This window comes from Diprion similis, chromosome 10 (assembly GCF_021155765.1).
Source record: "Diprion similis isolate iyDipSimi1 chromosome 10, iyDipSimi1.1, whole genome shotgun sequence".
Classification (NCBI taxonomy): Eukaryota; Metazoa; Arthropoda; class Insecta; order Hymenoptera; family Diprionidae; genus Diprion; species Diprion similis.
In genome coordinates this window covers 1,875,559-1,901,917 of record NC_060114.1, presented here as the reverse complement: position 1 = coordinate 1,901,917, position 26,359 = coordinate 1,875,559, and the positions used below count along the sequence as shown (strand labels likewise).

Genomic DNA, 26,359 nt, shown 5'->3' with positions numbered 1-26,359 from the left:
TTAAGGTGCTTATAAAGACGCGTTGTACACCTCGAAAACGCGGGGATGCAAAACTCCTATATCGCTCAAGCGATCAGAGTGAAATTTGGGTAGTTAATGCTTTATTTTGATGAAAAGTGAAGCGACTTTTTAATTTTTCGAAATTTGCCAAAAAAATATACAGATTGGTTACCACCCACAGATATTGGCCAAATTTTCACAGTTGCACTGAATGGATCGAAACCCCCCGTATGATACCACTCGGCGGTGACGAAACACACATTTTGAGCGCAGTCCCATGCGATTTGATGGTGAAATGACGAAATGGCAGCTAATCTGGTTTTCGATTATGAAGAACACCAAAATCTCATTTTGGCGACATTTGTTATCGACCTTTCACGCATGTCGGTAATTTTTTACCGATATTACATGCATGCATTATCGGCAAGCGCGTAATATCGGTAACAAATGTCGCCAAAATGAGATTTCGGTGTTCTTCGTAATCGAAAACCAGATTAGCTGCCATTTCGTCATTTCACCATCAAATCTCATGGGACCGGGCTCAAAATGTGTCTTTCATCACCGCCGAGTGGCATCATTTCGGATAGTTTGATGCATTCAGTGCAACTGTGAAATTTTGGCCGATTCCTGTGGGTGGTAATCAATCTGTAAAATTTTTTTCAAAATTTTGAAAAAGTAAAAAGACGCTCAACTTTTTAAGTGAGCTAACAGACATATCAGTCATTCAAGAACGATGGATTAATCAAGGACTTGTTTCAGGAGTAGATAGGAAGATCGGCGTGTTGGTGTACGAGGAAGGCGCGGCTGGACCCGGCCCGAGGGCAGCGGTCTTCATCAACAGCAGACATCAGGCAGTAAGGCTCAGCCAGTTCTGTAGCAGAGACCTGGCAGCAGCCTCGATCAAGCTGAAACGGGAGAAGGGTAGAACGATCGACCTAGTCGGCCGCTCCGCCTACCTCCCTCACAACTGCGCCCCCCAAGGAATAACTCAAAAAGGTGTTCAGGCACTGTACCGACAAGGGGTTGCACCTTGTAGTGGGCTGTGATGCAAATTCGCACCACACAATCTGAGACAGCTCAAATACTAACAAGAGGGGCACAGCTCTGCTGGAGTACCTATCATCAGCCGAGCTGGAGATTCTTAACAAGGGCTCGAGACCAACCTTCATCGCCTCGCATAGACAAGAAGTAATCGACCTCACTCTCTGCAGCCCCAGGTTTCTAAATTTCATCAGCGACTGGCGGGTGTACGAAGAAGACACACTTTTAGACCACAGGCGCATCACGTTCTCCCTCGCGGCGGAAGGCGAATTGGAACCGACAGGAATGAGCAGGAATCCCAGGGCCACAGACTGCCCCCCATACAAATAGGAGCTTGACAGAAGGTTCCAGGGACCCTGCAGCCACCTGAGCAGTGCTAGCGCGACGGAGAACGAGGTAACACACCTGCTTTTCTCCATAATCCAAGCCTTTGAGGCAGCGTGCCCCGCAAAGCCCAAGATAAACAGGTCCAAGGTCCCCAGGTGGAACGGAGAGCTGGGCAAACTCAAGTCGACCTCTCGCAAGCTCCTAAACCGGGCCCTTAAGACAAATAAGGACACGAACTGGGCAGCCTATAAGACTGTCCAGAAAGAGTGCCAGAAACTGATCAAAAGATCAAAAACGAAGGCCTGGAAAGGGTTCTGCAGCGAGACTGAGGCCCTACCTTTAGTGGCCAAGCTCCGCAGAGTATTCTCGTCAGGCCCGCCAATCAGACTGGGCTGCCATACTGGCAGGGGCCTGGGAGTCAGACATACTGACCCATATATTAGAGGTCCACTTCCCGGAGTCCGGGCCCATGGTTTGGGGACCGCCTCGTCAGGCAGGTCCGACCGGACGCAGCACACGGGACTGGAAATCAGCAAGTGAGATTGTAACGACAGCTAGGATCAGGTGGGCCATCGACACATTTGATAGATTTAGAAGCCCAGCGACGGATGGGATTTTTTCAGCCCTTCGACAGAAAGGTGGCGAGGCCCTAGTCACTAAAATAAACAGAATCTTCAGTGTGTCTAGTGCTACGCTACATACCCATGACCGGGAGAGAGGTCAGGGTAGTATTTATCCCAAAAACGGGAAAGAGCTGCTACGACCGCGCCAAATCATGGAAACCGATCAGCCTAGCATCGTTCCTGTCGAAGACACTGGAACGATTAGTGGACAGATTCATAAGGGATGAAGCTCTAGCTACGAACCCCCTTTCGAGGACACAGCATGCCTAACAAGCTGGTGGGTCAACAGAGACGGCACTCCACCACCTGGTAAGGGAGGTAGAAGGGCCACTCCACCGAAAGAAAGCAGCGCTCAGCGTGTTCATGGACATTGAAGGGGCGTTCGACAACACCTTCTTCGATGCAATTTGTGAGTCTGCCACAAAGTTCGGCATGAGCGCTATGCTAGTCGACTGGATCAGGCAGATGTTACAGGCTAGGACTGTCACCGCCAGGTTTGGAGGTACCGAGATTTGAACCCAAGTCGGCAGGGTCTGCTCGCAGAGGGGCGTTCTCTCTCCCCTGCTGTGGACCCTAGTCGTGGACGGGCTACTTACGGGGCTCGACAAGATGAAAGTGACAGCGGTGGGCTACGCCGACGACGTGGCCTTGATCGTCGCAGGCAACCACCTTCCATCTATTTCAGCAAGATGCAGAAGGCACTAGACTTTGTACAGAACTGGTGCACATCTCAGGGACTGAGGATCAATCCTAGCAAGACCGAGATGATACTCTTCACTAGGAAGCGTAATCTCGGGATGAGAAACGTCGAGATCTACGGATCGAGACTAACCCTATCTACCGGCGTGCGCTACCTAGAAGTCGCCCTAGACCCAAAACTCACATGGAGGTCCCGTATCGACCACCAGGCACAGAAGGCTACGGCCACTTACTGGGCTTGCAAAAGAATGGTGGGACAAACCTCAGGATTACAACCAAGGATAGTCCGATGGATATTCACAGCCATCATACTACCTCAAATCACCTATGCCTCACTCGTATGGTGGCCCGCAATGAGCAAGGCTGCATCCCGAAAGGCATACTACCGTATCTACAGGATGGCGATACTAGGGTATCACGGGGGCCCTTCAGACCACCCCGACCCCTACGCCTGTGGCACCTAGGGCTCTGGAAACGCAACGGTTTGGGGCACACCGTGATACTAAACCGGGAGGGAGCACCGCGGAGCGCTGCCCTAGTAAATTCCATTTCAACTACACCTTCAGGGTAATGTCCCCCACCCCCAGAGAGACCTGGGCTAATAACCCAGACGACTTACTCTCATCAAAAGGACTCGTGTGAAACACAGACGGGTCCCAAACCGAGACGGACACCGGAACCGGCTTCTGGTGCCAAGGACCAAGGACGAGCAAGTCGCTCGCGCTGGGACCCACGGTCTCGGTGCTACAAACTGAAATATATGCTCTGCTGGCCTATGCCACCACATCCTGAACAAGGGCTACAAAGGAAAACACGTATATATCTGCAGCGACAGTCGGACGGCACTCAGCACCTGGAAGCATATGTCGTAAGGTCAGTGCTGACCTGGGACTGCATCACTGTTTTTATCACGGTTGTCAAAGGATAACCGCGTGAACCTTGTATGGGTGCCAGGACACAGTGACATCCAAGGCAACGAGCTAACACAGAGCCTAGCCAGAGAGGGAGCTTCACGTCGAGCGAGCGACGAGGGATGCCTCCCCGGCCTATCCCCAGTGCATGCAAAATACCTATCTAAGCAATGGACGGAGGCCCGCTTCGCGGATCTCTGGGACAGAACACCAGGCATGGCTCACACGAGGGCCCTATTCCAAGGGCCATCGCATGTACTAGCAGCCACGCTCATCAGACTGAACAGGGCTGAGCTGAGAACCGAGATGGGCCTCATTACCGGCCACTGACCGGTTTGAATGTCATTTTTGAATGTTAATAATTATCAAAGCTTAGAACACCCGTAGAATCTTCAGCATATTATGATCGTTTATTAGAAATATTTTTGTTGAATAAAAAAAAAAGTTTTCATTGTTTTTCTGACAAAACTCTTAGTTTTTATAGAAGTATAGACCTCACCGAATACTAAAAAATCCAACAGAAATAAGTGTCGAAATAGTGATATGGTATGCGAAGTTAGCATATCATATTCTCAATTTTTGTTTTTACGTATTTAATGACCAGAACTATTGTTGAAAACTATAAGGAACTAAAGAACTCAGTTGGATGCAAATAGAACTTCATCTAATTTTTATATACTGAGAAATGATATGCTAACTTCACACACATGTAACTGATTACTGTTGTTTAGTGCAGGGAGACTCTATTGTCTCTGTTGAGCAACAGCCGCTAACTGTCCACGTCTGCAGCTATAGAAACAAAATTTAGAGATGCAGAAACAACTTCACAAACCGCGTCTGTAAAACTGCAGCAACGGTTGACCGCCCGCGTCTGCATAGTGAAGGTTTAAATAGGGAAGCAGGAACGGTAGCAATACCCGCATCTGCAAATCAGGGACTACTACTGATACTAACAAATTCCGCCCATTTATTCAGTTCGGAGCTCGGAACTTTCGATATCAATTCTAATTAATAAATAAATTCTTAATTGCACAAGGACACTCACCGGCACTGTTTTCGAAGTGCGTTCTGCACCTCCAAAGCCGCGAACGTTACAGTACAAACTATACTTAATGTTCAAACCAATGATGGAACAATAGCAAAATGATTTTTATTTAACAATCCTGAACTGTCGAAATATTTACCTGAATTTGGATTTGTTTTTGTGCCTCTTGACATGCGTAAGGAATCCGTAATACTTGTCGTACACATTGCAGCATTGTACGCACATGAATTTCGCCTGTTGGTTATGAACAATTTCATGGTGTCTCTCGAGCGTTTCAAGACTAGGCAACTTATCGTTGCAGTCTGTGCATAACCAGGGATACCTGTCCAAGCCCTCACCCCTCTTTCGACCCGGCTTCGATGGCTCTGCTGCTCGAGCTTCTATCATTTCCACGTCAGATTCAGTACCTTCAAGAAGAAAATAACCATCACTGTTCACATTCAATACTTGTGAATTTGCATTAAAAACTTTTAAAGAAAAAATGCGAATTGCAAGAATCCTGTCCTAACTCTATATTGGAAGGTATCATTTGAATTAGATGAAATGTAGTCTGATCTAAAAAGTGACTCCTGTTTACTAAAATTCGAAGGTCTATCACAAAGGATACTTACACTAGTTTATTATCTACGTTAACGTGACTCTACTTAAGTGACTAGTACAATTTCTCACTTTCAAAAAATCGATTTTTTTTGCCTAATTCGATATTATACTATTTGAGGAACAACTCCTCAAAGTATTATAATCGTATCGTAAATATTTTTGAAATGGGAGCGTAATTAGTCGGTGTTGACCCTTGGCGAGGCTGAACGCACGTTTAGGAAAAATACATTCATTCCCAAATATTTTGCATGTCCGAGAATGTTCTATGAACCAGTGTTGATCAAAAAAATTCACTAATGATCGGAGGGGGGGGGGGGGGGGACTGTCCGCCTCAAATAGCAACATGAAGTCGAAGTCAGATTTTTGTTTTATTCTTAATGTCGTGTTTTATTTCCATAACTATAGTGTCGACGCGTGGTAGGGAAAAGGTATGTGCACCTACTCCGTCGATTTGATAAATTCGGTATAAAGCAATTAGATATCATAAGTTTCAAACGATTGATAGTTTTCTGCAGTAATTAGTGAAACGAGTGTGCACGCAAATTTCTGACCAAAATATTCATGAGTGATTTTCTCTTTCCGACATAAAATATTTTATACAATGCAAGCATGTTTCACGCGTTTTTTCATTCTAGTTTTCGATACGTAGAGTGACTCTTTTAGCGACAGTAAGAGTGAGTCACGTCTGCGCATGTGCGCAGTGCAATAAAGAGCATTTTCAAGTCGTAGGAACTAAGAGTGGTCTCTTTTGTAGTCCGCACATGCGCAATCGCAGAAAAATCTGATATTCTTCGACGCTCCGACTTCACTTCAATTACATGAAAACAAGCGTACCATGCGTTCCTTGTATAAAAAAATATCATGCGCACCATGGAGACACAATCTTTCTACGCCTCACGTATTCGCAATATTCGTTTTCGGCTCGCGCTCGTCTACGACTCATATTGCAATCTTGCGCTCGGCGTCACAAGACCGAATTTGCCTTCTTGCTGTGTAATATACCATTATATTCGAGATTATTATTTCATTGAAAATTTCCCAAGTTCACTTTTAGTTTTTTATACGACGATTTTTGTGACAGACGAAGATTTTCTACGTGCATTCTCAGCCATCTTGGAAAAAGGGTTAAATCGTATTTTGTTGCAATAACTCGGCTCTCCGTCGAGATACGAAAATTGCGATAGAATGTATTTTTGTCACCTTTTTTACGCTCTACAATTTAGGTCATATAGATTGTACACCTACCGTTTATCGTTGTTGAGATATCGAATGAGAAAGTAAAAAATTCAACTTGTTTTTTACTGTTGTTTTTCTCATGATAGATATCGAAAAAAAATGTCTAGTATAAAACTTGTAGAGCATGTTAATACCTGCAATGAAATTTTTTTATTTTTTTTTTCCGACAAAAATGACGACTTTTAGCGCGCCGTAAAGACGGTAAGTCCGTGCGCAGTTTCGATTTTCGTAATTATTAAAAAAATTACAAATTCGGATGAACAACTCGGTTAGAGTTGTCAGTGAAATCTTTTGTTTTGGGGCACTCTTCAATAATATAGATCGTTACCGTCACGGTATGTAGTATGATACAAATATGTTCCTTCCATGGCAGTTTACACTTGTGCGCCTTATGAGCCTAGCAATTTTACGTTCTAAATCTTCATTAGTGAGTACCAACTGATTTGCAGTTGTAATTCTGAAAGGGATTCAGTGTATGCCTACGTATACCGTCATCAAGCATGTACGATCGAAGCTTTTGTTTGTGTCTTTCACATGCAGTTGGAGATCCACATGGCAAATGACCCTCTGTTTCACTTCGGGCAACGACAAGGATAGACTTTAATATATCCAATGCAGTTTGCAAAGCACATACTCTCATTAGTTTACTCTTACTACTCGTTTGGTGACAGATTTCAGGAAAGTCGCATATGTTTTTATATAATGTGCGACGTCAATGCGTACATAACAACATGATAGAATAGATCCTGTATACGCATTAGCATAGTCATCACTCATGCAGTCTACTGCGAAAGCAATTTGTACGGAATTGAGCAATGCTTTTGAGGCATCGCAGACAGTTTTTTTGGGTTGCGGTGCACGAGATTTCACCCATTTGAAAAGTCAAAATACAATCGAAATTCTATCGTCACTTTTAGACAACATTTGAGCTACGGAAAATTAGCCCATATTACTGTTGATGACGACTTGATAGAGGAAAATGTGTTTTGATTTGGTTCTGTCAGCTCTTTCGACTCGTTTAACAATAGATCCCGTTGCGTCAATAAACACAGTCGCAGAATGTTTTCGTGGATAAGATCTGTATACGTGAGTTTAGTGGCTGGTCCAGAAATGTAGATGAAACGGTCACAACCAATGCCGTGCATTGCATATTTGGCCAATGCTTCGACCGGTTTTTAAATGTTTTTTTTTGGTATTTTGATTCGTAATTATCAATCCAAAAAAATCTTGTGGCACTAATTTTCATTCATTGTCAAACCCGTTCATTCGTCGAAGGATATCATCACTTTCATTCTGTTTTTTTAGAGGTTTGTTATTCAAATAAATCGAAAAGTACCGAACCGATGAAATCAGTTCTAAATTTGTTACAAACCACGTTCATTGAGACCAAAATCATTAAAATCCGGTAACTCGTTGTCCAGATATCGTCGGATTCACACACACAGTGTCCATCTGAAACTGATCGTAGGCGATTCTCCGGATTTTAAAACGTCGAGATCTTGTAAAAATTCAACTTTTCATTTTCGGGGTGGCTATAACAACTTCTTATTTTCTCTAGAAATAGAGTAGCGGGGAGTTAATTATAATATAGTGGTGAAAAGAAATTTGAATATTTTCTGATGGACGTGAAAGATTTTAAATAAGGATGATCTGTAGGATATTTCTTCAATTCCACACGGATCGTATTAAGCAATAACGTCTTGACCAATATTTGAAAAAAACGAGTTATTATGATGAATGTACGTCAATGCATTGAATTCATTCACTCATTGAAAACAAAATATGCTGTCCATTTTATTATATTTCAAGTGGATTGGTCGTACGCTGACGACACGGGAGTGGTCTTTGAACCAGGGGTGGATTATTTCGGTAAGAAATGAATCTGATGATTGAGCAACTAATTAGCAACAAATTCTGATATATTTTTTTCGGTGTCAAGTCATTTGTTGGCCTGGCTTTTTTAACTTATTTTAAATTTGAAATTGCTCTCAATTCCGGCGAAACTACTGGAGCAACAAGTTCAAAATTTTGGGAACAAATTAGCAACTAAAGAGCACTAAATCCCCATATAAGTCATTTTCGATTTTGATGAAGTGGTTATTCCAGCTTAAGAGACGTCTTTCCAGCTTACGTATTCTTTTTCCTCTTCATCTTTGTTGCTTCTTCCTTCTTTTCCCTTTTTCGGCTGTACTCTTAATATCTGGTAATCTGATTCTGTATTATTTGTTATTTCTATTTCTTCCAATATCTCTTCTGTTTCGTTCTTTATTACGATGCTATCTATTACTGTATTCCCTGTTGGTCCAATGGACGTGCTCTTCTTCCTTCGTCTTCCTTCTTTGTCTCCCTTTATGTCCCAATTTATGATATATGCATTCTATTTTCTTCTAACCAGTTTGTAAGACGACTTCCCTCTTCGTTGATTATTTTGGCCTTTGACCTTCTTTTTGCAATTTCTCCATTTTTTCCGATTTTTCGCCTGTTTCTCCTATTCTGGCGTTGAAGTCTCTGCCTGTTATTATGTAATCACTTGTATGTTTCTCTATTATTTTTGTTATTTCCTCGTACTTTTTTTGCTTTTTGTCTTTTATAGGTGCAATTGTTATTGTCAATTTTTTCTTATTTATTTCTTATTCAGTTTTCATTACTTCTTCTGTTATTTCTTTCGTTTTTACATTTTCATTTTCTTTTCTTTCCTTTACTGCTGTTATCACTCCTTCTTTGAGTCTTCCTCTCTTGCTTTCTCTTCTTACTCCGATTACTTTTGTTTCATGAGTTTGTAGCTTTTTCTCTATTTATTTATTCTCTTTCTCGTCTAGGCATGTTTTTGTTAAGTTAATTATGTCTATTTGTGTTAATTCTATCGAATCCCTATCTATTTTTTTTATTCCTGCTACGTTCCAGAACGCTACTTTTATCTTATTTTTTCACTTTTCTTATCTCCGAAACCAGGTTTCTTGTCTTTCGTTGCACTACATTGTTTCTTCTTGTACTATTACTTTATTGTATCCTACTTTGCAGATCTTTCCCTGTCTTTCCGATTTTTTGCACATTTCTATCACGGTTTTCTTAGTTTGTCTCTCCTGGCACGTCAGATCATTATTAACGTATATATATATATTATTTTTTTAGGTTTCATTTTCTCTTCGTGATATTTTCCTTCTCTTCTATGCTTTCTAGCAGCCCTCCTATTCCATCTTCTATTCCTCTTACTCTCCATATTTTCCTTATTCTTACCACTGTATTCAATTTCCTCTGCATCCATTCTTCTATCTTTTTCTTGTGTCTGTATTCCTCCTCAGGTCCTGTTACGGTTGTATTTTCTTTTTTCTTTCTCTCTCTGTTTCTTCAACTATCCACTTTGTTTTCACATCTTTCTTTTCTTCTTCATTTGTTTTGTTTCCATTTCTTTGTTGTGTGTTTTTAATTTTTGCTTCTCTTCGCTTATCGCTTTGTTTATTTGCTTCATGTTTTCCATTCAGCTTTTCTCCTATATCTTGCTCCTTCTTCTTCATTCCGTTCTGGATTTTTGAGTTATCAATGTATGCTTCTATCTCCGTCGTTCTTACCATGCTCATAGATGTGATTTGTTCCTTCATCACGTTTAATCCCGCATCCATATCTTTTAACATATTCTCAAGTTTTTAATTTAGCTCTTTTTTGTCTCTTTCTGTTTTTCCTTTTATTTCTTCCATCTTTTGCCAACGTTTTCCCATTTTTTCTTTCTATTCACTGTTAAAATTTTGTTATTGTCTCCAGTATAATTCCTGCTTTTTACAGTTTTCTTCTATGTTATTATTTGTCGACCTTACAATTTCTGTCTTCAGACTCTTCAGTATTTTTCATATATTTCCTGTATTTGTATCCATTTCCAGTTTTAATTTTTCACTGAGTGTCCTGGCTTCTTTGTTTGCCACCTCTTGTTGTCCTGAGCTTCTCACCCTTTTCTTGTTTATATGTAGCTTCGGCTCTCTGGTCTTGTCGCTGTTCGTCCACCTCGATGTTTCTTCAAAAAAATCCATTGAGTTGACTCTTGACGTTAATTCACCAGTCTTTTTATTAAATGTTTCTTCTTTTTTGTTTTCTCTTTCGTTTATTGTTTGATTGAGATCTTCATCACTTGGATTTCGCACATCATCCATACTTTTTTTGTTCGATCTTTCTGATCTATCACGTGTTTTTTCTATCTTTTCTAACCTATATCCTAACTGAGTCTTATTTTTCACTCTTCTTGTTTTTACTACATTGTTTTTATTTCAGTCTTGATTTTTCTATTCTATTATTTCACTTTCCTGTTCTGTGTCCCGACACGTTTTCTATTTTTCGTTGGACGTGGATGCTATATTTACTTCCACATTTGCACTACACATCTGGCCTCCTCGGGCTTCGTAACCGAACTCCTAGTGATAATTAGTTTATTGCTTACTTCGGTACAGCAGTATCATTGCCGTGTACTTGAAAAAAGTAATGAAATCTAGGTAAAAATATCTGAAATGTCGAAAAATCTCCCAAGTTATCAAAATTCCATCAACATAAAAATACAAGAAAAGCAGTTCTTGTTGGTAGTTTCTGTCGTTAAATTAGGAAAAACCCCAAGCCTTAGAATCTCTTAGCAATTAGGTATACTAGTCTAGTCAACAAGTGCTTTTTAGGTCAAAACTTTTTCTCTCTCTCCTAAAAATATGGTTGAGGTGTCATTCGATTCGGAATCGCATGTAGAAAGTTTTTGAAAAAATCCAAGGGCCGCTCGCAAAAATTGCAAAAGTTATAAACAATTAACTGAAAAAAGGGGGTTTGGTTTTATGATTATTTCTCAAAAACTGTTCGAAATATTTCAAATCTGAAAAAAGATTCAAAAAAAGGATGAAATTTCCTAAAAAAAAGTCCCGACTCCCGGAACTGTAGGACCAATATTTATAATTTTCCCAGAGGGATGAAAATAGGGCCGAAAACGGGTGCTCTGACCTGCGTAAGCCGCGCCCACTTCGGACACTTTATTAATAAAAATTATTTTAACATATTAAATATAAAATTTAAAAAATAAAAAAATTCAGGTGCTTACTGGATAGATAAATGAACAATAATCCGCCTGAAAAAATTTTTTATCTCAATTTTTCAATTAGTTATGCATTAGTTAATGAACAATTTTATGTAGCTTGAATGTTAACATTGCAAATGCGATAATTGTTAAACTACAAACCTCAAATTTTTTTCCTTTCTTGGAGCTATTCTTCAAAGGCTTCAGAATAGATCCCCGTTGGAAAAATTAGAAAATTTTGATTTTTCAGTTTTTTATTACTAATTTTCATTGTTGCAAAATTAAAAACTTCAATTAATCATCGAAATTTTTTTTTTTTCTCAATATTATTGATGATCCGTTTCTTCGTTATCAGAAGCTGCATAGAAATAATTTTTTCAAATTTTCATCTCCTATTGTTTAAGAAATTGTTATAAACAAATGAGTTGTTTATAAGATAATTGAAATTTTTTTTTATGGAATTTCAATCTATGATACAAATAATGATTTAAAAAAAAAATCGTTTCTTAAAAAAAAAATTTTGTAGCTTAAAAATAGTTTTGTTAAATAACAATTTTTTTCTACCACTTGTATTCAATATTAGAATCATTTTTTTGTTAAAAATCATGATTTATCTTGTTCTTTAATAACTGAAAAAAAAAATCTGTTTTTATTCAAATTTTCATTGTTTTTTCAATAAACAATTCGTTATAAACAATTAAATTTTTTTATTATATTTTTTTTCTTTTTCTACACAATGAAACAAAAACAACCAAGTATTGCTTCTTTATGAGAAAAATTTATTTATATTTTTTATCGCATTTTAAAAATTCTTTTCTCCTTTACTTCATCAGTCTCACTTGGTTTTTAATGTTTAAACTTATTATATCTTATAAACTAATGGAGATGGGCTGAAAAAAGCTAAGACTTAATTGTTCTTTATCAAGTAAAGAATAAATTGAGCCCAAAATTAAAGATCTGACCTAATTATTTATTTAATTTATACCATTTTTTTCATAAAAACAAACTTTGAAATTTTTTTTTTCAAGCTTTATGCTTAATTATGTTATAAACTATGGAATTTCGTGCGATTTCATGCGATTTCCAATGAGTTTAGCCGACTTCCAGCGATTTCGCAGAAAACTTTATGATTTTATATGGCTTCGGCTGATTTCAACCGATTCGAAAAAGACTTTGAATCGATTTCAGTGGGCAGTGTACAAGCGATTTCACAAGTGAATAGCCCCTCGGGTTACAGCCTATTTTGACGATATACTCGATTGCACCAAAGACACCAGAATCTCGCGATAAGATAGTTAAAAGAACTGTTAATCGAGCTGGGCACTTGAGTGTGAAGTTTAATAAAACGAAGTCCAATATAAAGTCCATTCAGTCAAATATCTTGGCTACATTCTTATCTTTCCACAAAATGACTATTGATCGTAGAGTTCCTAAGACCCCAGCTAACTTAAAAAATTATAAGATGTAAGAGATGTCTTCTGTTAGTTTGGAAAATTGTCACGTAGCATTTTTAATGCGCGTTACAAACGGCTCCCTGAACTCCAGACGGAACCCAAAAGTAGGGATTTCACGACAGTACCTAATCGGCTATAATTACGAAAAAAGCGCCAGGACAAGGGTCACGCTTCCGAAACGCCGAGAGAGGACACGTTACAGGCTAGCGAATATCGTATTTCAGGATTTTTGTCCATTTCCGTTTCGAGTATATGCGGACTAGGCAGGGAGTCGGCTGCGAATTCGACAGCGTCTTGCGACAGCAGTAGCGGGGACTTTCAACGGAGGATCGACGAGAGCGAGGCTATACTGCGAGCGAAGCACCTCACGCGAGGCTACGGAGAGAGCGACGACGCAACGTAGATCTCTGCCACGAGGGAAACCGTAGCCTCCCCACTACACCGACATCATGAGCCTCGCGAAGCCGTCACCACGTCAAAGCCGAACGATGGAACACCGGCGAGCCCGGCAGCCAATTAGCGTCCCGCGACAGCGGAAATTTACGTAGCGATAAGCTAGAATTTAAGAATTTCGTAATTTGAGAGCCAATAAGATCTGGAGGGTTTTTTGCGATTGATAGCGCCTACGTCCGGATTTCGACTCCGCGTAGCGAAACGCGACACTTGAGTCCTGGCGCTAGTTTAGGAAAGATAGAAATTTGAGATTTGAGCTTAGAGGCTAGATGGAAAGTAAAGTTTGTTGTGTTTTGCTGTTAACGATCAGCGGAATTAAGGTCCGAAATTTGAGTTGGAGATTTCTGGGTGTAGCTGCAAAGCGGTAAGCGCTAATTTCCTTCTTGCGAACAAATTTCGAGAGTGATTTAGACCGGCACACCGACTGACAGTTGGCCATTTTGAGCTTGCGTTATCAAGGTGCTCGAAATTCGTTTGCCGATTTCCCTGTTTGATGGCCGTAGCTTGTCTTCCGCGATTGCGCGTAGAGTAACTTTGTATGAGGAAAACGGTTTTGAGTAGCGTCCGTTCAGTCAAATTCCACTGCACGGGGCTTAGTCGCGGTTTTATTTTCTTTTGTTGAGTTTGGCGAATAGCGCCGGAGTAGGAATTAAGAGTGATCGCGGCTAGCGCGTTCGAACGGTATTGTTTTGTTTTATTTCGTTTCGGAGTTTGATGTGATGTTGAGAGTGTGACTAGCACAATTGGACGTCAGATTTATTTGAGCGTTTTTTCCCCATATTATTATTATTATTATTATTATTATTATTATTATTATGCTGTTCTCGAAGTCGCGACGAGCACGTTAAGTATTTTGTTTCTTTCTTTTGTATTGTTTCGATTGCAAAATATAGTATATTGTCCCATTTTGTTAAAGTTTATCAAGTGTCAAGTGTCCGTTTTTTCTCCCCGCGAAATTACCCTTCTCCTCTCCGCGGTACTGAGCTAGCAGGTGAACAAGGATATAGCCGAGGATTAGCGCAGCTGACGATTGAGAGGCGTGTTGACCACGCCAGGCGCCCAACAAAATTTAGCGGTATCTTTCGTAAGGTCAAACCATTTCAGAAATCATCGCGGGTGCCAATTGCGTTGTAAGCACGGTAAGGTCTGGTAAACTTCTCCGGGCGACCCAGAACTAGCGAAAATCCGCGTCACAATATATATATTATATATATATTAGGGTGGTCGTTATTTGTGGTAAAAATTAATTTTACCCTTTCTGCCCCCTCAATGGGGGCGAGAAATACGTAAAAAGTAACGCTGTAATTTTTTCAGATTTTTACAAAAATGTTTAACCCTTGACCATGGGGGTTGAAGTTTTCCATTTAAAATACATGGGTTTTCCTGCGTTTGCAGTCACTGTTTTACTGTGGGCCTAAATTGTGTGTAAAATCAATTGTTTTTGTTGTTCGTTCTGTGTGAGCATCGGTAAACACTGTTCACCGATCGAAATGAAATACTCACACGTAAAGAACAACAAAAACAATTCATTTTACAAATTGGAAGTGAACATCGAAAAAATCAGCCAGACGCAAAAAAGGAGACAATACTTAAGAATTTGTAACTCGTTTATAAAATAATTTTATTTTAAATACATTTATAAAAAAACGAGGAAGCAAAAAAAAATTATGATTATTATGGTGATGTTATACAACATTTTGAGGGCAGGGGTTGGGGAAATTTTTTCCATGTAGCAGCATGCTTGTAAACTAATTTATGAAAATTTCAAGATTTCACAAACATATTCAGGCCCACAGTAAAATAGTGACTGCAAACGCAGGAAAACCCATGTATTTTGAATGGACAACGTCAATTCTCGTGGTCAAGGGTTAAATATTTTTTTTTTAATCTGAAAAAATTACAGCATTAAATTTTTTGTATTTCGAACCGATTTAGGGCGCGAAAAGGGTAAAATTAATTTTGACCCCAATTAACGATCACCCTTATATACACATATGTATATGTATATTGTATATATGAAAAAAAGTTTTATTTCTCTAGTTACCGTGAAAATATCTTTCAAGATGATGAAAAACAAATTCTGTCAAAGTTTGAGGTCTTAATATTAATATTAAGAGATACCTCATCAGTATTTTTGATTTCCCATTTAAATAACACGGGAAATTTTTTAATTGGAATTTTATCACGTTCTAACGAATGAACAAGTTGTAGAAATCAATACATGGTCTTGTAGGAAATTGAACGATCTACAAAAAAGGTTAAAGATGATTTTTCGCCAAGTCGACTCGTTTAAAAGTTATTCAAGGTTCAAGTTCAACCTCAAATGGTATACGACGACTTCTGCAATTTTTTTATATTTCATCACGAAATAATGGCTCAAAAACATAAAACATCATATTTTTCGTTGAGTTCATCAAGTGTAAAAAGTTCGATGTTTTGAAAAGAAAAATCGATTTTCCTTACGATTATTACTATTTCGTAAAACGTTTTATGTTTTTGGGCCATTATTTCGTGATGAAATGTAAAAAAAATTGTATAAGTCATCGTATACCATTTAAGGTTGAACTTTAACCTTCAATAACTTTTAAACGAGTCAACTTGGCGAAAAATCACATGAGACCTTTTGGTAGATCGTTCAATTTCCTACAAGAATATGTATTGATATCTACAAGTTGCTCATTTGTTAGAACGCAATAAACTTCGAAATAAGACAGAAAAATTTCCCGTGTTATTTAAATGGGAAATCAAAAATTGCGATGAGGTACCTCTCAATATTAATACTAAGAGCTCAAACTTTCACAGAATTTGTTTTTTACCATCTTGAACGATATTTTCACGGCGACTGAAGAAAAAAAAATATTTCTTTTGGCTCAACCTAATATATATATTAGACTGTATCAAAAAAATTGACTATTTTTTTTTTTTATGGTATACTGAAAATATTGTTCAAGATAACGGAACAGAAATACCATAAAAATTTCAGATTTTAATATTGATATTTAGAGGTGCCTCATCGCGATTTTCTACTTTCTATAAGAATAACATGGCAAAAATGGTTCTTGCTCCTTGCGATTATTATAACTAGCTAATGACGCGTCGTACAGAAAATTCATAAACATGTTTTTGTAGAAAATTGAAGGTTCTACAAGAAAGGTCTCTTGTCATTTTACGATAAGTCTACTCCTTCAAAAGTTATTTGAGGTCAAACATCAGCAAAGGACCTCAAATAACTTTTGAAGGAGTAGATTTATCGTAAAACGACAAGAGACCTTTTTTATAGAACGTTCAATTTCCTACAAAAACATGTTTATGAATTTTCTGTACGACGCGTCATTAGCTAGTTATAATAATCGCAAGGAGCAAGAACCATTTTTGCCATGTTATTCTTATAGTAAGTAGAAAATCGCGATGAGGCACCTCTAAATATCAATATTAGAATCTGAAATTTTTATGGTATTTCTTTTCCGTCATCTTGAACAATATTTTCAGAATACCATTAAAAAAAAATAGTCAATTTTTTTGATACAGTCTAATATAGAATATACATATATACATATCAGGGTGATTCAAAACAAATAATTAAGTTTTTTTTCGCGTCAAAAGGGTTAAAAGTTTCATCTAGGTGTAAAAGTAAGCCTGTAAAAATTTGAGTTGTTAATGTGTATTAATATTAAGATCCTCCGCATCGCATTTCTGTATTTTCCATAAGAAAAACGCGGGAAAAATGGTTTTTGCTCCTTGTGATTTTTATAACTAGCCAATGACTTGTTGTGCAAAAAATTCACGGAAACTTTTTTGCAGGAAATTGAACGCTCTACAAAAAAGGTCTCTTGTCATTTTTTTGATAAATCTATTCTTTCAAAAATTGTAGGGGTAAATTTTTGATCCTAAATAACTTTTTAAAAAAGTGGATTTATCAAAAAATGACAACAGACCTTTTTTGTAGAGCGTTCAATTCCCTACAAAAGTGTGTCAGTGAATTTCCAGTATAACGCGTCGTTAGCTAGTTATTAAAATCAGAAGGAGCAAGAACCATTTTTCCCGTGTTGTTCTTAGGGAAAATAGAAAAGTGCCATGCATTTAATATTAGTATTAAAAGCTCAAATTTTTACAGGCTTACTTTTTTACCTAAGTGAAACTTTTAAGCCTTACAACGAAAAAATTTTTTTTATTATTTTATTTTGAATCATCCTAATATACCTATACATATATAAATGTAATTTCGAATATTAATTGGTTGACTCGAAAAGTTAACGACGGAGCCAGGAATCGAACCTGGTATCTAGAGATGCTTTGCCGGAGATTTACTCCACTAGACCACCTAGCCGCCCTGACACCAGTGTCATTAATTTCTCTCATCAACCTGTATTCGAAATGTTTGTTTTCGTGTGCCGTATTGTATATAGAAATGTGAATTTCGTCGCAGAGGCACAATTTGACTGTGTCTGTGAGATGTTATAGACAGTTATGTGTGTAAGACTGAGAGTGTAACTCGGTATCACTACTCAAGCCTGTTGGACGGACGCGGCCCTCCATTTTGCTGGAAAAATGTAATTTCGATATGACCTCTTCATATCCTCCTTGGAGGGCCGCGTCCGTCCAACAGGCTTGAGTAGTGATACCGAGTTACACTCTCAGTCTTACACACGTAACTGTCTATAATATCTCACAGACACAGTCAAATTGTGCCTCTGCGACGAAATTCACATTTCTATACATATATATATATATATATTATATATATATATATATATATACATAGATTAGACTGTGCCAAATAAAGCGACTTTTCGGTCCCATACGAAAATAAAGTTGTCTCTCGCAAAAAACAAATTCTAGTAAAGTTTCAACTCGATATGTCTATTTTTGAGTTAGCACTCGCGGAAATAAGAATTTTTCGAAAAAAAAATTTCGTCCCAACTTTATGTTCTAAACTCATTAAATATGATCGATCAAAAAAAGATCAAGGTGTAATTTTGTAGGGAATTAAAGTCTCTACAAAAGTAACTTTTGATCGAATCAAAAAGTTGAGCTACTTTTTGTCAATGAAACCTAGTTTTTCGTCAAAATTTGCATTCATATTTATTGTTAAACACTTACAAAACAATGATCTTATGTGTGAAACTCATTGATTTCAATTTATACTAAGCATTATGATCTACAGAAATAGTTTTTATCCTTTGACTAAGTAAATTAACTTTAAGCTACTTGTACTAACGATTTTCGTAACAATACTTTCCTTTCGTTTTGACGTTTTTCCCATTTAACCTTTCTATTCATTTTTATCCGTGGTAAAATATTGTTCATAATAATTATTTCCAGAATCTAATACTATTTATGAAAAATTCTTAATTTGTTGATAAAAATATACAATGTTTATAATAATAAAATAGAGAAAATATCAATTGAGAGAAAATGCGATGTTCTGTCGTTGCAATTTTTCTATCGATTCTATTACTTATTTTTGAAAGGTTTTAATTTATCAGGAGAACCACAAAAAATGTCATATTAGAGGGAAAATTTGACATTTTCAAAAATTCATAGCTCGAAAACCAGTTCTATTCCAAACTTGAAATTTCCAGGGTTGTTTAGGGATATAATAAAGTATAATCCGCGAAATTTTCATACGATTTCGAGTTTTCGAGAAAAAAGTTCTAGGTATTAAAAAACAGCGTCTTCTCAAAAATTGACCTACTTTATGGGACGACATCTCGGTGAAATGGTAGCGGTAGACATAAATAGGGCACATATCATCCGAATATACCTGATTGAAAAATATGTCGTCAACCATCCTTTGATTTCCAAAAATGTAGATTTGAGTGCCTTTGAGAAATAAGAAAAAATTTATTAAAATAGCAGTTCAGTTGGGAGCTCCCAGCTAACCCGTATACGAGTTTAAACTGACCAACTATTTTTTTCTTGAAATACAAAGTTGACAGAGAAGGATGCCATTTGGTTGGAATCTCTCAGTCGTATAGAAACTGAGTTATACATTTTTTTAAATGACTTAAAAATTGACTTTTTCAAATGACAAAAAATTCTCCAGCGGCCGGATTTAAGCATATCGAGCTTTACTTTTCAGGATTACCTTTTTTTTCAATCTACTTTCGAAAAAAAAATCGGCAAATCGGTGACTCACCCCCGCAACTTTTTCGTGAAAAATAATAGATCTGCCGAAATGTATATAATATATACATATATAAATGGAGCGTTCCACGCCAAATCAGATTGTTTGAAAAATTTTGATTTTTGATTTGCTCAATGTTTTTACGTTTTTAGTACCCTTCAAAAGAGCCGTTCTGGTAAATTTTGAGATTTTTTCAATTAATTGTTTATAACATTCATAATAATAGTCCAAATTCATTTTTTTTTCCTTCAATTCTTTGTTTCTAGATGTTCTTTACAGAAAAAATATAAGAATATTCAAAAGTTTTTTGATCAAGATTTTTGAGTTTAAGGTTTGAGATCGTATTTTTGAAAGTGAGTGTATCTTTCGATTTTTTTGAAATTTTTTACTTTCAAACTACTATTTTTTTAACAACTTTTAAGACTGGTTCGGTCGTGGGCCCTGTATAATTACTATTAATTTCGATTTTTGAAAAATCGAAAAAAAAATTCTTTATTAAAAATCATTATAAGCACCGATTTTCGTCACTACATACTAGTTTTTTGTTTATTTCAAATTAATTTTTATATTTTTTAACTGTCAATACGTGTTCAAAATCAATAAGTAAACGTTAAGTCTATTTATAAACAATTACCTATAACAAACGTTTTTATTTATTTTCGTGTTCTCTTAAGAATTTTACACAAACGAATATTTTCTGAACTAGAATACTCCTTAGTCAATATACTTATATATTTTTGGAATGATTCAATAGAAATTCATAAAGATACTATTATTTAAATCAAAAAATACTTTGCAATCAAAAATAGCATTGATAACATGAAATTTAAAAAAAACGAAAAAAAAAGTAATTATGTAGGACCCACGACCGGTCCGGTTGTTAAAGGTTGTTGAAAGTATATTCGTTTGAAATAAAAAAAACCAAAGATACACTCACTTTCAAAATACGTTTTAAAACTGTAAACTCAAAAATCTCAATCGAAAATACTTTGAATATTTTTATCGTATTTTTTTCTCTAAGGGCCATCTGAAAATTAACAATTTAAAAAAATACTGAAATTTGGACCATTATTAAGAAAGTTACGGACAAAAAACAAAAAAAAAGGGATTATTTTAAAAATTATATGTCTTTTTTTTTAAAGTAATCAAAAATATCTAAAAATTTACCAGATAGGCTCTTCTGAGGCGTGCTAAAAAATATCAAAAAAATTAGGGAAATCGAACATCGACATTTTTCAAACCATCCGATTTGGCGTGGAACGCCTCATCGTACATATATAGGTGGCAGCACCTTCTAGTTCGTAGAGACGGTTATCGAGGATACAAGTGTACAATCTATCTCTCATGTATAAGAAAATCTTGAACTCAGAATCTGAAATTAATAAAGTATACATATAACACCTCAAAAAGACGTAAGTGTTCTTTCTCATGTAACAAATAGGACCCCCCCCCCCCCCTCCCCCCCCCCCTTGGGCATGGAGAATTTGTTTCGCACGGGCAACGTACGATGAGCCTCTAATTCTCGAGTAATTTTAACGCCTCTAGGAACCCTGTAACTTTTTCAGTCAAACAGTTAAACCGATTTTTTTAGGTCAGGAGTGGTTCCCCCACTTATAGGTGGAACATTTACTTCCCACAGGTAGTGTACCGAGACCCGATGATTTTAAAGTGATTTTGACGCGGAACTTCAACTTATTCCGTCGAAGCGTTGCACCGATTGTTTGATTCCAGGGTGGTATCGCCCTTTTGGGGTGGAGCATTCAATTCGCACGGGCGGTGTACCGAAGGCGATTAATTCCGAGTCATTTTGACGCTTCCCGAAGCTCCTTTACTAGCTCCGTGAAACAGTCACACCAACCGGTTGTTTTCACTTGTATATTAGGCTGTCCACGTCAATACAGCTAGCCTCCAGACCACAATATTTTTTATTTTCTTCGTGATTCTTTCTGTTGTTGTCATTGCTCTGAAACATTTTTCTGATTTTTTCTGATTTTTTCAGATTTTTTGAAACAACCGTTTCTGAGTTACCATTTTTTTTTAACCGAAAAAACGACCATTTTTCAAAATCTGAAAAAATGCACAAAAATTGTACGACCAACGGAAAATAGCCTGCCACCCGCGAGAATGTGATGCAAATTTTATTTTATTTTTTTCGTCGAATCAAAACACTAAACCCACGAGTTTGATCCATCGATAGATGTACCAATACTACTTTTGAACTGTAAGAATGGAAAAAAATTTGAACTTGTCATAGAACGTCGCGTTGCCATTGTCTCTCCTAGTAAACGCGACCGAATAATTTTACTCGGTGTTTACGCTAGAATTGAATTTAGTTACCAAAATTTCTTTAGAAACTGAAGACCATTTCGGACACGTTGTGCAGAGGATGTGAGGCATCGATTATTTAGAAATTGTTTCGAGCCGAATCATTCTCAGAAATGACAAGGATCGTCGATCTTGTTGGAGTATGGACTTAAACTGCATGTAAAACTTTGGAAGTCTCCAGCATTTCACCTTATATTTGCGAATTTTGGGACGTCACGAAAAATATTCCCGGGCAGGAATTGTCGTTCATTCGAATCAGACGGGGCGGAAGTATCGGAAAACTCTAGGGAACTGTCAAAAAACTCGGGTTTTCCTACAAGCACCCGAGAGTTAAAAAACTCGGGTTTCCGAATGTGGGGGTTTCAGCAAGCGTGAAATAGCTACTTCGGACTGGACTGTCGGGTTTTCAGAGACCATATAAAAAGTACGTAATTCTGACGCGCACTCTACTTTGATTCCCTTACGTTTCACGTTCCGGGGATGTTCGGGGAGATGTCGGGGTTGTTTCCGCCGCGAGGGACGATTTTTCAAACTTGGCTGTCGGGTTTTCGGAGAGCACATAAAGAGTACATAATAATTCTAATATGCGTTTAACTTCCATCAGGTAATGCGTTCCTTTATATGGGTGCTGGGTTCGGTACAACTCACCCCCCCCCCCCCCCCCCCCCCCCCCCGCCTCGGAAGTTGATGGTTGCAGCGATACAAATTGCGCACAAAAATCGTGTATTGGGCAAAAAAAACAGCGTATTAAAAGCACAAAATTTTGGTGTCAATAAAAGTTTGTTTCCCTGGGGTGGGGGTGGTTGCTTGACTGGGTTCGATGAGGCGATTCAAAGATGTTAAGCACCTTTATTACTGTCTGACCGTTGACTAATGACTACTTCAAGTAATCATAACAACATAATCTCAATTTGACACGGAATGCGAAAGATTTTTGATAGCTCATATACACTACCCATCTCGAGTAAGTTGGCTTCCCTGTATAGCAGGCGAAAATATTGTCGCTGACCTACAGAGTTCAATTATCTTACTCTTGCGCAGTCAGACACTCAGATTGCTAACTCTCACCGTTTCCTCTCTGTATAAAAGGTGGCTGGTCAACAAAGTCCGAAAAGTCAGGAAAACATCAGATTTTCAATGAGTCACGGGGAATCAGTGACATTATGGAAGAAGAAAGAATACAGTTACCCTTGTAAAAAAAAAACAAATTCTAAGAATAATTTCTCTGCTACGGCCGTGATTCCATAACCATTTAACAGATCATAAACATGTTCTTGACTAACGATTTATTCGGTGCTTTATTTATTAAATACCTGAATCCTTGATCTCTGCAATCTTCAGGTTTTGAAACCTTTGCTGATTTATACAACTACGAGAGTCTCATGAAAGAGTAACAAAACTTGCGAAAAAATAATGCATTTTTAACGTCAAATTGGTATTGATAAATGGCTAAAAGTACATTGTAAGATTAAAGAATACATAATGTTACGAACTTCAATCTTCTATATGTTCCAGGTTTTTTTCACACAGTAAATGCCCCGGTAACTCAACTTTAAGTAACTATTTCTACATATTCGATACAAATTTTAATGAGAGTCTTGCCTCTGTGTAAATCATTAAATTGTAAGACTTTTCAAAGAAGTTTGTTAGTTGAAAATCAACACTCTTTTGGTAAGTTTATTATGAGATGGACGCGTATCAAATGTTTATTTAAGTATTACAATCGTGAGATATGATTACCTTGAAAATCCAAGCAATAAAGAAAAAAGATTATGAATAAGTGATCAAATAATGTTTTTTCCATTTTTATTCATTATAAAACGATCAGATATCGAGTATGTTGATTGGAATTCAATCTGCGATGAGTTAGTTTAGCTAGATCATTCTCTACAATCTCACCGCATCAGCTTTTGTTCCACCAAATTGGTATTGTTAAATAATTGATTTTTCAAAACTGCACTGATATTGACTTGAATCAACAAATAATAATATTGATTACCATGAAGAGAGAAGATGAATTTGTTTCTCTGAATTAGTAAAAAATAGTTGACCAAACTAAATAAGACATTCGGCGCTTTCCTTCAAGCTGGCATAAAGCGACGCAACAACATAGCCAAACGTACTCTGGTATAGTGAGAGGTGCTATTGGAACAGCTTTTGAGCTGTGTTGACTAGGTTGAGTTTCGTCGTTGTTCGGAAGCAACATGTCAGACACTGTGTCGCACTGTGTCGTCTGATTTCAATAACGGAAAGCTGCGGGAGTAGAGTTGATTTCAAATAAGTCTACGAAATATTTCAGTTACAGTGTGATTAAAAGAAAACTAATATGGAAGTTCTTCATAATATTAGTATCTTCTTTGTTTGCATGTTTAGGGGAATAACCATAGCGTATCGATGTAATAATTTGATCAAAACTCAGCATCTGACCATCTTGCAATAAAGTTACAAAAAAAGTATTCGTTATCAACTGTAAACCATCTTTGGCCCTCAGCATTGGGGAAAATTTCTGCATTCATACCTGTCATGTAGTTATCAGGTATCTTGATCTGGATTTTGGTGTTCAAGTCCTTGCATTTTTCTTCTAAATCAGAGGTGATACCTAATTCAAGTACCTCAAGTTTGTGTATCTGTGCTTTGCGCTTTGTTCTCTTCTTCGTTTGTTTGTTTGAACTTTTTTTCGTTTCAGCCCCGCAACCAATCTGCTCATTAACAGGTTCCAACATCTCTTCGGAGTTATACTTTGCATGCCCATCACCACTATTATCGTGGTCATCGTTATCACTAACATTGTTTTGCTCGTTATTAAAGTACATGACTGAATCGTCGATGTAGTTTTCTGACAATTGACACTCTAACATCCCTTCTTCTTGACTTTGCTCTTCCTTTGGAAGCCCTATAGTCTTTTCGACGTAATCCAAATCGACGCGCCCCATTTGTACGCCTGATTTTGTCTCGCTAATCAAATTGCGTAGTGAACTTTGCGCCTGATGAGTTTTTTCAAAAAAATCACTGCACTTGTCGAGCTGCACACAACACTCTAAGCATACCCCAAGCGGTAAGCTGTCATTGATCACGACCTGTAAAAGTAATTCATGTCAGAACATGGCAAACTAGGAATGGGTATTTGAAAAGAAAAATGCGTATAATTTACTTCTACTCTTGCCGTTTATACTGCTTTGTTCTTTCCCGCAACACTTGGCTTTTGGGATTTAACTTAGCGATGGTAGCCAGAATGCATAGGACCGAAGTTAGTAAGGTTATTGCAACAATGCGTGCTAGGAAAAACCAAAAATTGCAACTTTACGATTGTCTGAGATTCTGCAAACAAGAATAAAGTACAATATACGGTAATATTGAAAAACTAAAATAATGCAAAGTCAATCTTCAATTGCAAAATAGTGTTGTTTTTCCCATTCTCACATGTTACGTTGACGTTACTATCTTCGACCTTATTACCCTAAGTACCTCACCTAACCCTAAGTACACTTTGATTATATTGTACCTGAATTTGAAGACACTTTAATATCTTCAACTCGAGTCCCAACTTCTGACCTTCAGCGTCGTATATACCTATAAGTTTGTCTTTTGCTTCGGCACAGAGTCGACACAGGTCAACGCCAGACATTATTATTGAAATCAAGTCCTTGATCTCGACGTTAGACGAGAGTTTATTGAACTAAGGCGATATTTAAGTGGTTATTATATGACCCAGAGAACTGTCAAACTGTCATGGCAAACCGCATTATTTGCGGTTAGAGCAGACGAACACGTTGAAAATCCTGTTGTAAACAAAAGACGATCGGAGACGCTGTTGGTGCTCTTAACGTTGCCGGACCACGCCAACTGTCCATTCTGCTACTCACGATCAGAGAATGAATTTTTGTCTTTTAACTACATTCGTTTTAACGAAAGACAAAGATAATTATTTAAACAATCGCGTAGGAAACGTAGTATGTTTCATTGTTATAGCTACACTTGAAATACCGTCGACCCGGAAGCGAGTTTCTAATGATATCATAAACGTTGGGGCTATGTTTACACCACAAAGAGCTGCGGTGCGGTCCGAAATCAGCTGACAGTCACTGTTGCCAAGTCCTGAGTAAAACATGTCTCTATGTCAGTATTCAAAAATCTCTAGTATCCCTAGATGTAACAAATTCAGGAAACCCCCAGTATTCCCCAAAAAATTAGCAAACAATCTACACTGGGTGTATTCTTAGAGCATACAGGTGTCTAAGACAGGTGTATTCCGCCAGGGAACTGTGGCAGTCCAGTAACGGTAAATTTTGAATCTTGTAACTGGCGGCTGGTACTATTTACTGATCATTTACTGCCAAAGTGTTCCACCGTGCTGGACAGTAAGAGTGATACATTTGATCTTCAATTTCGGGTGAGAATCAAAATTGAAATTACAATGGATTTCACACAGAAATTAACAATCACTGACTCTGAAACGAAAAAAACACAAAAGTTGTGCGGC

At 37.6% G+C, this 26,359-nt stretch overlaps 1 protein-coding gene across 3 annotated transcripts in view; it reads right to left on the bottom strand.

The window, feature by feature from the left end:
* The window catches only part of LOC124411590 (zinc finger protein 583-like), a 48,974-nt gene extending 23,057 nt beyond the window's left edge, over window positions 1–25,917 (bottom strand). For 2 of the 3 annotated variants that reach the window (XM_046890804.1, XM_046890805.1), the window contains exons 1-3: window positions 25,382–25,917; window positions 24,398–24,956; window positions 4,786–5,053 (exon numbers count right to left, since the gene is read on the bottom strand). In XM_046890804.1, coding sequence (XP_046746760.1) covers window positions 4,786–5,053; window positions 24,398–24,956; window positions 25,382–25,504 — 950 coding nt within the window. In that variant the 5' untranslated portion in view covers window positions 25,505–25,917. The remainder of the gene's footprint in view (window positions 1–4,785; window positions 5,054–24,397; window positions 24,957–25,381) is intronic. The other variant, XM_046890803.1, reaches the window with a different exon arrangement.
* Between the last annotated feature and the right edge of the window lie 442 nt (window positions 25,918–26,359).